The sequence below is a fragment of the Alexandromys fortis genome, unplaced genomic scaffold (genome assembly GCF_014885135.2).
Source record: "Alexandromys fortis isolate MF-2015 unplaced genomic scaffold, M_Fortis_MF-2015_v1.1 scaffold_6, whole genome shotgun sequence".
NCBI classification, from domain to species: Eukaryota; Metazoa; Chordata; class Mammalia; order Rodentia; family Cricetidae; genus Alexandromys; species Alexandromys fortis.
In genome coordinates, this window is record NW_026067902.1 from 17,430,782 (window position 1) to 17,442,849 (window position 12,068).

Genomic DNA, 12,068 nt, shown 5'->3' on the forward strand with positions numbered 1-12,068 from the left:
CATTAACATCTCATCAGGATATGAAAAAAGGAGGGAAAAAAAAGACCACACCAAGGTGGCACACACTTTTAATCCCAGCACTCAGGAGGCAGATCTTTTTGAGTTCTAGGGCGTCCTGGTCTACAAGATCTAGTTTCAAGAGAGGCAGAGCTGTCACAGAGAAACTCTGTCTCGAGAAACAAACAAAAAGATGTTAGCCGGGTGGTGGTGGCAGTTCACTCCTTTAATCCTGGCACTTGGAAGGCAGAGTTCAAGGCCAGCCTGAGATATAGAGAAAACCTGTCTTGGAGAAAGAAAGAAAGAAAGAAAGAAAGAAAGAAAGAAAGAAAGAAAGAAAGAAAGAAAGAAAGAAAGAAAGCAAACAAGCAGAGGAAAAAGCCAATGCAGTACCCCTTTGGTACCTATGACTCCTCCATCTTGAATTTGGTCCTTTTATACCCCCCACCCCATTTATGTGCCCACTTCTGGCCTCTCCATAGTTCAGGATGGCTTGACCCTCCCTCCTACCACACACACACACACACACACACAAACTGTGAACAGGATCCAAAGCATGCTGTATTTGTCCTTTGTACATCTCCTTAATCCTTCATTTAATCTTTGACAATCTCTCAACAGACTTTTTTAAAAAATACTTTTTAATTTTACTTTTTATGTGCATTGGTGTTTTGCCTGCCTAGTGTATCTGTGGAAACTGAAGTTACAGTTGTGAACTGGGAATTGAACCTGGGTCCTTTGGAAGAGCAGCTAGAGCTTTTAACTGCTGAGCCATCTCTCTAGACCTTAATATACTTCTTAAAGACCTTGGGGAGTATGCACTTTGTTTTTTCTTTTCTTCCCTTTGGTTTTGAGACAGTTTCTCTGTATAGCTTGGCTGACCAAGCTGACCTTGAACTCACAGAAATCTGCCTGTAGAGATTCTCCCAATGCTGAGAATAAAGGTTTGTGTCACTGTCGCCCAGCAAATTATTTTTTTTTCAGATTTTTGTGTGCACATGTATGAATATGCCGCAGGTATGCAGGTGCCCAGGGGTCAGAAGAGGGCATCAGAAGAGGCAACTGTAAGGCTCCAGAAGCAGATGCTGGTTATGGAATCTAGCTTCTCTGCAAAAGCAGCATTCACTCTTAACCACCGAGCCTGTTTTTGAGAGATAGTCTCTTAAAGCTCTTTATCTAAACACATGTTTCAGAGGCAAAGTATCTTGTAGCCAAAGATGATCTTGAACCCCTGATCTACCACCATTTCCCAAATTCTGGGGATTACAACACATACCACCTTTCCTGGCTTCTTTCCTTCTGTTTTTGCTATCTGCAGGGAGGTTATAGAACTCTTCAACCTTCTCAAAGTGATCCCTCTGCAACCCATTGGGCTTTTGAAGAGATAATGTGCAGCTGGTGCTAGCTGTACACTGACAACAATGTACCACACACCTAAATGCACAGGAAGTACACCTGTGGGACTGTTGGGCCTGGCTGGATAGAAGAGCAGGTGTTTCAGGCAGCCCTCTGGGACAAGTATACCAACTTATGTTTTGATGAGTTCTCATGGTCAAGTGAACCACACAACTGTGAAATCAGACCTACTGCCACCTTAAAAGTGCTTTCTAATGTGCTGAAGCTCAGAAGGGATGTTTTTTGTTACTATACAGCCAAATACAGCCTCAAACAGGCCATGTCACTCCTCCGTCAGCTTAGTGAGCCCACTACTAAATCAGTGCCTTCTGCACTTCACTCTGCGTAGCCCTCCAGCTGATTCTGCTTAGAGTTGTCAAAAAGAGAAAAGACACTTGATACTGATTCATGGTGTCTGTCTCAAGACATGATCTCATGGATAGCCCTGGTTGGCCTGTAACTTGCTACTGCAGACCAGGCTGTCCTAGTACTTAAAACAATCTTTCTGCTTCTCACTCTCAAATGCTAGGTTTTATGCATGTAGCACTATGCCCAATTTCCAGGGTTTAAAAGAATGAATTTTAAAGGATCCCATCTGGGTTTGGGCCTTTAAGTATTTAAAGCTTAAGAAAGGAGAAGAGTAGGGTACTCAAATAAGGTGAATAGTATAGTAAGTTAAGGTACAAGAAGTCTGTGTATTATAATTACAGTCAGTAATACACAGCACAGGAAAAGAAAGAGAGGCAACAATCATCTACTAAAGATTCACATAGCAGCAAAGCAGCCCAACAGAAGAGGAGAGATTTCATTCCATCTTTTCTTTGGGGCAGGATCTTTTTATGTAGCTGAAGCAGTTCAAAACGTACAAAGCTCATGCCGTAGCATCTGAGAAACTGAGCTAACAGGCATATAGCATCATGCCTGTCTCTTGCTGTTGACTTTCTATTGTAGTAACTATCAAAATTAACATCATCACCTCAACTATACTAAAAGGGAAAAGAAAAAAAAATGCCAACTTTACAAATACATATAAAAATAGCCAGAGAAGGCTAGGTGTGATGGCAGGTAGATTTGAGTTTGAAGTCAGCCTCGTCTACACAGTGATATTCTGTCTCCAAAAAAAAAAAGAGACAGAGAGCATTAAATAAAAAAGTATGCATTGCCAATGCTGATAACCCTCAAGAAGTCCAGCACAAAGGCACATGCTTGTAATTCCAGCACTTTTGAAGCTGAGGCAGGAAAACTACCGAGCTGAAGGCCAGCAGCTATACAGCAAGTTCAAGGCCAACTAAGTTTATAAACTCCATTCCTCTACCTGGAGGAGGGAGGGGGAGAGAGAAGGGTGGGGGGAAGAGAATAAATTCAAGCTGGGGATGTAGCTCAACTTTAGGTTTCTCTAATGTGGGGAAGGCCTGGGGCTCCATCTCCAGTACTGGGGTGGGGCAGCACAGTGGCAATACACAGGTCAGCAGGTAACAGCACCTAATAACTTGCCACATACACATGACAACTAGAGATCCCCAGAACATAGTAAAGGTGGAGAAAACACACACCACCAAATCTATCCTTGACCCCACAATAGTAAAACAGTTTTAAGAGGCAGAGCTGAAGATATGGCTCAGCAGTTAAGAGCACTTGCTATTCTTGCAGAGGATCTGAGTTCTAGTCCCAGCACCTACCCATGTGTAACCCCAGTTCCAGGGACTTGGTATCCTCCATGCATACACATAAAAACTCCATAGGCAATATCTGAATTCTTGGCAGACTGTTTGGGAAGAATTGGGAGGTGTCACATGGGGGGGGGGTCCAGCTTTGAGGTTTCAAAACCCCACACCATTCCCCTTTAGCTCTCACTGCCCTCAAGGTTGTTGTCTCAGCCTGTGAGCAGAGTTCTCTGATATAGCTCCTGCCACGATGGTCATGGACTCTAATCCCCTAAACTGCGAACCCCCGAAAAAACCTTTCTTTAACAAATTGCCTTGGTCATGGTGCTTTGTCACTCAACAGAAAAGTAACTAAGATACAATGAATCTGTGAAGAAATCAGTGTGCCAGAGGCTGAGACTAAAAGCAATAGCTCTTAACAGTAGCACCATCCACAAGGTAAATATACAAAGAGGGTTCCTATTAGGATGGAAAAGACTGCCTTTCCCAGGCAACCAAACAGGAACAGAAATCTGGTGAACTTTAAGGGAAATCGGGGTCTGTTACAGAACCTACTAACTCTTTCTTTCTTTCTTTGGTTTTTCGAGACAGGGTTTCTCTGTAGCTTTGCATCCTGTCCTGGAACTAGCTCTTGTAGACCAGGCTGGTCTCAAATTCACAGAGATCCGCCTGCCTCTGCCTCCCCGGTGCTGGGATTAAAGGAGTGAGCCATCACCACCAGCCCCCCAGTAACTCTTTTACCCACCCCCGCCAATATTAAACCATAAAGAATTCACCTACTCTTAGAGATGGTGCATAGCAGAGGATAACGCCAACATGCACAAACTCAGTCATCACTTCATGCTGCACTGTGTCAGGAGCAATTAATTATTTTAGCCTTTGATAAAAAGCTGACAGTTCTTTCCCTGTAGGAATCCCAGTCTGGAGAAGGACTAATGAGTTGATTGTTGGGGGGGGGGGGAAAGGGGGGGTTGCAATGAAATCTCAATGCTGAAAAGATGACTCTGCTGGCAATGTGGGAGGTGACTATCTTCTAAGCCTACTAAAAGCAGACACCACAGCAGAAATCCACCCAACTCTTGATGGCTCAATGCATTATGGGATATGTAGTCTTAAGAAAAGCAGGTGAAACAATTTTTAGGATGATGTATTTAGGATAGAGGCAAGAGGATCAGACACTGAAGCCCAGCTGGGCTGCAGGAGATCCTGTGGATCCCAATTTTGAGGTCAGCGTGGACAATACAGAGGAACTGGTTTAAGAAAAAGAAAAGCAGTGCCTTTAATCCCAGTACTTGGCAGGCAGAGGCAGGAGGATCTCAGTGAGTTTGTGGTCAGCCTGGTCTAGAGAATGAGTTCCAGGACACGCTCCAAAGCTACACAGAGAAACCCTGACTCGAAAAACCAAAGAAAGAAAGAAAGAGTTAGTAGGTTCTGTAACAGACCCCGATTTCCCTTAAAGTTCACCAGATTTCTGTTCCTGTTTGGTTGCCTGGGAAAGGCAGTCTTTTCCATCCTAANAAGTAAGTATCAGCCTGAACTACAGAGTGAGATCCAGAATAGCCAGGACTACAAAGAGAAACCCTGTCTCAGAGGGAGGAAAAAACGCTTTAACATTTAAATATATATTTTCAACAATGGCAATTGAAAATGCTAGGTAAGCACTGAGCCATATCCCAATGCTGTAACTCCAAACTGCTTTAAACTGTGTAACAGTCCACAATTCTCCAAATGTGTGACCCCTCAGTCAAAGAAGCCAGACCCAACCAACGCCCCCTCAAATCTAACAACATGATTACATAACTATGTTAAATTGTTTCTAAGCGAGAACATGAATTCTAGGGATGTATAAATGCTATCTATATAGTGTAATCAGTACTGATTGTTAGCCACAAAATGCCCTGAACACAAAATACCCCAAGCTGAAACACAAATTGCTTCCTGTCTCTAGTATATCCTGATTCAGGCAGTCTTCACTACAGGACTTTCGAGTGCCACCCTTTCTAAGTCAGTCAGAGGAGCTTGGAATGTAGCGATCCCACTGGGTCAGAAGCAAAGATAAGTTACAGTTTAACTGTGAAACACTGGTTTATGGGTTCTTTTGAATAGTTTTGAATTAAAGGCCATTGTGCCAGGTGAGCAAAAAGTACACACCTTCTGAACTATTATATTAAATTAATTAGTATGCGGTAGCAATAATTTGCAAATTACCCAACCCACCATTTAAGAGACAAACCCAGGAATCCTATGTTCTCCCTTCCCAAGGAAGTTCTTATTTGGGGTCACATTTACTCTAAAGAATCTACCGTTTTGTGAGGTTACGCGGCCCCTGAAGTGGTATACTCCCCCAACGGTGGCTACTTTCTCCATTGTGAGTCTTATAATTTTCTGTAATTATCTAAAGTTGACAATTATGATAGATGCTAGTGAAATTGTTCCTGTTCGTTTACTCTCTTCTCAATGGAGGCCTCTGCGGCTTATAGCTTTATGTAAAATATTGAAAGCCATGCCATGGACAAAATAAAGGCCTGTCTCAAGAAAGCACTTACGATCGTTCTGCAGCCACTGAGTGACCTTGGTTAGGAACCACTGGCTCTGGGGTGGGGACAAGAAGAAAGGAAATACCTTGGGACCCAGGACCTGTACCCCTGCCTCCTCCCTAAGGTTCTGGGATGACTGGCTGGCCTGCAGACCAGAAGACGTCTACACTGACTCACCTAGATACTGAAAGATACAGATCGGAGGGGGAGGGGATGGGTAAATCCCTCCACATAGGAAGTGCAGCAATAACACGGAGTATGGACGTGGCCCTAAGCGAGAACCTAGGCTTCTTCCTTTCCGGATCTGCCCCGGCCCCCACCCCCACCCCCGGCGGAGCGCCGCGGGGCTGCCACCGACTGGCAGGCAAGGCGGCAGCCGCAGCCAGGCCCACGGATACTGGAGGACGTCCGCGCTGCGTAGGCCCAACCGCTCCCGCGCCCAGCTGCTCCTCCGGCCCTGACCCTGCCGAGTGGCCTCACCAGGGGGCGAAGAACTCGACTAGCATGAGGCCCGCCGAGCCCGTGTCGGAGACGCGACTCTCGAAGTTTTCGTCCGTGAGTTCCAGGACGTCAGAGGCGGCGGCGAGGCGGGCCGAGGCGAGCAGCAGCGCCACGCCCGGGAGCAGCGCTAGGCGGCTGAAGAGCATGGCGGCAAGACTCGGATGGGGCGGTCGGAGGGTCGGGGCCGGGGGACCGAGAAGAGAGCGCCCGCGATCCGCACCCGCTGCCTGCGCTCGCGCGTCTGGCCCGGGCAGACCTGCCGCCGAGGTCCCAACCCCCCTAGGCCGGCTCGGGCCGCAGTGTGGCAGCCGCCGATTGGCTGCATCCCCCGCTGCGTCGGGCGGGATGAACCAGCTGGTAACTGCCGATTGGCTGGCGCGCGGGGCGGGACGAACGCCCGCGGGCCCGGCTGTGGGAGGGGGAAGGCCTTGGCGGGGGTCGGTGGGAAGTGGGGGCTCCGGGTAGCCGGGGCGGCCCTGAGCTCGGCCAGCGGAGGAGGAGTGGAGCTCAGGGCGCCGGCGCGGGAGGCGAAGGGGTGAAGTCAGGGCTGAGTGGGCGGAAGTGCGCTGGGGCTGACGTGAGGCCCTGAAGCGGGCCGGAGGGGAGCTTGAGCCGCCCCGCTCCCTCCCTCCCGGGCGTTGGGGCGCTCACACACTCGGGCACAGTACGACACGTATTCCAAGTGCCAGGCTGTTGATTTGTCCAATTATAGGGCGTAGAACACTACATCCTGCTGCTGCCCTCCCTCGTATCCTGCTTTGTCAGGTCCACGTGAGGTCTGTATTCTTTGTCCAGCCTTAGGCCGTCTGCCTTCCTGCCCGATAATTTTTCACTGATTGCTGTTGTTTGTTCGAGAGGGTGGGTACCCGAGGATTGAACCGGGAACCTTACCCAATGCTGGGCAAGTGATCCATTGCCGAATTATATTCCTAGTCCTACCTAGTCCTCTTTTGACTTTTTGAGACATGATCTCACTAAATTTCCCAGGTTGGCTTTATGTTCAATAATCTGGCAGGCCTAGAACTTTCCTATCCTCTGGCCTCAACCTCAGGGATTGATGGTTGATAGTCCGCACCACCAGGCTCAGGCTCAATTTTTACTTTTTCTTAACAAAGCCTCACTATGTGGCCCTGGCTGGCTTGGAACTAGCTATGTAGACTAGGCTGGCCTCAACAGAGATGCACCAGCCTCTTGAGATTGAGATTAGAAGTATGTGTCCCCACCGCCAGCCCTTTCAATTATTTTTAAAGAAGAAATACCGGGCGATGATGGCGCACGACTTTAATCCCAGCACTTGGAAGGCACAGGCAGGCGGATCTCTGTGAGTTCGAGGCCAGCCTGGTTTACAAGAGCTAGTTCCAGGATAGCCTCTAAAGCTACAGAGAAACCCTGTCTCGAAAAAATATAAATAAATAAATAATAAATAGATAGCTAGATAAATAAGAAATACATAATTACAAGCGCTATCAGAAAGTGAAAATTCGTGGATATTTAGTTGACTGTGGAAATATCTCTTATGATTTTTTCTATCTTTTGCATAAACAAAAGATCAAAACCGAAGAACAAAAACTTTTTTAGTCTTTTTTTTTTCTAGACAGGTTTTCTCTGTAGCTTTGGAGCCTTTCCTGGAAACTAGCTCTTGTAGATTAGGCTGGCCTCAAACTCACAGAGATCCAGGATTAAAGGTGTGCGCCCCATTATTGAGCCTTTCAAAGTGTTTGTACTTAACTGCTCATGGTATCTTTAATGGGCTCCCTAAATCTCTGAAAGGCAAAGAAGGTAGGAAGGAAGGGAAAAAACAACAACAACAAAAAAAAAACCCAAACCTCTGACCCTTGGTTCTATTTTCTTCACAGCCATGGCCCAGGAACGAGGACATTTACCGCTGCCTAGAGCTGATGCTATTCGCTCGCGGCTTATCGACACCTTCTCCCTCATAGAGCATTTGCAAGGCTTGAGCCAAGCCGTACCAAGGCACACTCTCCGGGAGATACTTGGTTAGCAGCCTGTTCACTTGCACTAAGTGTAATATTCCTGCCCACATCCTCAGAAGATAGGAAGCAGAAACATATTTTAGGGTGGAGCCAGGAATGGTGGTATATGACTAGCCTGGGCTTCATAGCAAGACCCTGGTTCCAAACAACAACAACAAAATAGGGCTGGCAATATAACTTAGTGAGTAAAGTTGCCCGCTGCCATGCTGATAACCTGAATTTGATTCTCAGGACCTACCTGGAAGGAGAGTACTGGTTCCCAAAAGTTGCCCTCTGGCATACACATGCATGCTCGACCACACACACACACACACACACACACACACACACGTTTAAATAAAACACACACGGGTGTGAGTGATACTTGCCTACAATTCCAGCCTTCTGGAGGAGGAGGCACTGGGAATTCAAGGTCATTCTTGGTTACACAGTGTAGTTTGAGGATGAGAGGGGTTATTTGAGACTCTTATCTCAAGTAATGGGAACAGCAAGATAGAGATAGCTCAGGGAGTAAAATGTACTTGCTGCCACATCTGAAAACCTGAGTTCTATACCCAGGACCCACAAGGTACAAGAAGACAACTTACTCAGGCAGTTGTATACACACACATATTTTTTTGAAAAGTACAAATAAAAGGAAAATTTTAGAGATGAGAAACTACGCTAAACTTGATGAATTCAGGACTTTAAACCTTTATCTATTCCTCTGAATCCTAGTCAGGTGACCCTGACTTTGAACAGTTTCCACCAAAGGTACTTAAAACTTGGAGGTTTCTGAGCTGGTGATGATGGCCTTACATCCTTAGAAAGCAGAGGCAGGTGGATGTCTGAATTGGAGAGAGCCTTCCTAGCAGGTCCTGAACCAGCTGCTGCTTTCATAAGCACAGTCAGTGTGAGCATAAACGATACATGTTCACTTTACACTAATAGAATTCTTAGTTGCTTTGGAAAAGAGCAGCTTACAAGGCAGAGCTGCTGCTGCGTGAAGAAGGTCCATTATTTTACCAGTGTCCCTCTCCCCAACTCTGCCTGCTGTCCACAGTCCCCCCAACCCGTAGATCTGTCTATACTCCTTTCTGTTTGGCGGGGAGGCTGGGGAGGGAAGGCAGTCTTGTGTGTTGCCCGGTACTGGTGCATTCAAGCTGAACAACAGGCATGCCCAATTACCTTTTTGTTATAGATCCTTCTCTCCAGAAGAAACTCATGTCAGGAGACCAGCACCAGCTAGTGCGCTTCTCCATAAAGCCCCGGCACATGGGCCACATCACACACTCCCAGCGAATGCTGAGCAGGCTCCATGTGCGGTGCAGCCAGAGACCACCTCTTTCCCTGTGGGCTGGATGGGTTACTGAGAGTATCCTTTTGTGTCACCTGTTCTTATTGTGGCTTTCCCTCATCTGTTAATGATTTATGCTTCCTCTCAAACTATTTTCTTCAAGTTCTCATATCTGATATTGTTGTCCTTATTATTTCAGCTGCATAAATGAGAATGAGCTCCATCTGTGTGTTTCCTTAAAAGCAAACAGGTCCTATCTTCTCGAAATTCATCATCTCCCTCATCTTTCTCAATACAATTGTACTGATGGTCGAAATAGGTGAGAACTGGTGCTTATGAAAAAGGTCATTTTCTTCCAACCTGACCGTTTCATACTTTTAGGTATCAGTTCGTTGTGATGGGGACAGATGTACTTATTCATTTTCTTTTTGAGACAGAGTCTTATGTAACCTACACTAGCCTCAAGGATGACCTTGAAGCTGACCTCCTACTTGTACTTTCCATCTGAGATTACAGGTGTGCACCACGATGCCTACCTAAGAGAAAAGGGGCTCTAAAATACCATTTACATATTATATGAAACGTATTAAAAACAGAAAGACATCACATTTAATTGTTAACTCAGGCAGATTGCACAGATCAGGAGTGGTGGTGAGTGCCTTTAATCCAGCACTTTGGAAATTGAGGCAGGGTTATAAGTTAAGGCTAACCTGCACTGTGCAGTAACAATCTCAAAAGGTAAAGTACATAAAAACTACTTAGAATGAAAGAACAGTAGTAATTCTTGATGGGGGTGCCGCACGCCTTTAAGCACTTGTGAGGTAAAGGCAGGCAGATCTCTGTGAGTTCAAGGCTAGCCTGGTCTACAGAGTCAGTTCTAGGGCAGTCAAGGCTGAGGCCAGCCTGGTCTACAGAGTAAGTTCCAGGACAGCCAAGGCTACACAGAGAAACCCTGTCTCAAAACACCAAACCAAACCAAATCAACAAAACCACAAACCAAAACAAAGTCCCCATACGTATTTATTATTCTGTTTTCATATGGTATTTCTTAAATTTTGAGGATTTTACCATTTTGTATTATTTATCATTTTCTCCTATTATCATATTTTATTGTTTTCATATTATGTAGCTTGACCAAATCAATTATTTTGTGACAATCTGTTTTACATATTTATTTTTTATTTTATTTATATGTGTAGGTGGTTTTACATGTGCGTGCATGCCGTGCCCACGGATGCCAGAAGAGGGCATTGGGTCTCCTGGTTGCAGATGTGGTCCTCAGAATGGTTGCTGGGAATAAATAGGGGACTCTGCCAGTGCTCTTACTGCTGAGACACATCTCCAGGCCCTTGTAATCTTACTTGTTTAAAGCCAAATGTTTAGGGCTTGTAGTTTAGCCCAAGAGTGTAGTGCTTGCCTAGCATGTACAAGCACCGGAGATTGGTCCCCCTGGCATTTCAAACAGAACAAAATAAAAGCAAAACATGCTTGTTTTGAACTCATGAATCACAAGGTGTGATTTTTTTTTCCCCCAACACCAGCAATTGATTTTGGCCAAATATTTATACAAATACCAGTGTGCTATTCTGCTCTATGATGTTGGATTTTCCTTACAACCAGTGTGAACTTAACTGGTATTCTATGAAGTGACTGATTTATGTTGTTGTAGCAATAGGTGCTGCCTGTATCAAAACTGCCTTGTCTTGTGGAATTGTATACTTTGCCTGGCCTATCTGATTAAATTCCTGCCTTCCACTCCAGAGAAAGATTGTATTGTACTGGGATGAGCTCTGTTACATTAAGGTTCTTTTGTCTTGCTAAGGCAAGCTGAATTGTTGACTGGTTAGTTTGTTGGTGCTGGACTCCAAACCCAGGTCCTCTGCAGAACAATAAGTGTTCTTAAATGCCAAGACTCGCTAGTGCATAGAGACGGGTTTTACTATAGCCCTGGCTGGCCCAGAACGTCCTATGTAGCCACAGTTGTCCTCAGTTTCAATTCTGCTTCAGCCTCCCAAGTGCTAGCTGGATACAGGTGTTCAACACTAAGTTTGAGTGTGTTTTTTATGTAAACTAGGCTGTCCTCCAGAGGAGTGCCCCACAACACCTGGCTTATTTTGTTCTAGGGTCTCACTAAAGTCTTGGATGGCCTTAGTTCACTGTAATCTGAGCTGCCTTTGAACTTTCGATCCTCCTGCCTCAGTCTCCCAAGCGGTAGAGTGAAAGAATAGTTCTATTTTCCTCTCCAGACAGCACACCTTTTCATTAGCTGCTGCAGCACTGGCAGTGGTCATCCTCACCTCTGTCTCACTTAAACAATTTCTGCTGTTTATTTTTCTGATTTTTCTTTAGTTATTTAGCAATAATGTTTATCCAGTTTTGCTTTCACAGACAGGATTTCCATAAAGAACGAAGAATGAAGTAATTTGGGACCAGAGAGACAGTTTACTGGTTAACACACTCACAACTGTCTATGACTTCAGCTCTAGGGAATCCTACACTTTCTTCTGCACACACAAACATGTAGCATAAATTCTAGTTGTTCTTAATGATAAAAACTTAGCCAGGCGGTGGTGGCGCACACCTTTAATCCCAGCACTCGGGAGGCAGAGGCAGGCGGATCTCTGTGAGTTCGAGACCAGCCTGGTCTACAGAGCTAGTTCCAGGACAGGCTCCAAAGCCACAGAGAAATCCTGTCTCAAAAAAA

The 12,068-nt window shown here is 45.6% G+C and overlaps 2 protein-coding genes across 5 annotated transcripts in view; one reads left to right on the forward strand and one right to left on the reverse strand.

The window, feature by feature from the left end:
• The window catches only part of Pdia3 (protein disulfide isomerase family A member 3), a 22,803-nt gene extending 16,439 nt beyond the window's left edge, over nt 1-6,364 (reverse strand). The window contains exon 1 of the mRNA XM_050134364.1: nt 6,074-6,364. Within this exon, the coding sequence (XP_049990321.1) occupies nt 6,074-6,240 (167 nt within the window). The 5' untranslated portion in view covers nt 6,241-6,364. The remainder of the gene's footprint in view (nt 1-6,073) is intronic.
• Catsper2 (cation channel sperm associated 2) overlaps nt 6,256-12,068 on the forward strand; it is an 18,731-nt gene continuing 12,918 nt past the window's right edge. For 2 of the 4 annotated variants that reach the window (XM_050134350.1, XM_050134349.1), the window contains exons 1-4: nt 6,256-6,451; nt 7,951-8,091; nt 9,269-9,442; nt 9,615-9,683. In XM_050134350.1, the coding sequence (XP_049990307.1) occupies nt 6,256-6,451; nt 7,951-8,091; nt 9,269-9,442; nt 9,615-9,683 (580 nt within the window). Of the gene's footprint in view, nt 6,452-6,489; nt 6,871-7,950; nt 8,092-9,268; nt 9,443-9,614; nt 9,684-12,068 lie in introns of those variants that run through there. The other 2 variants (XM_050134351.1, XM_050134352.1) reach the window with 2 other exon arrangements.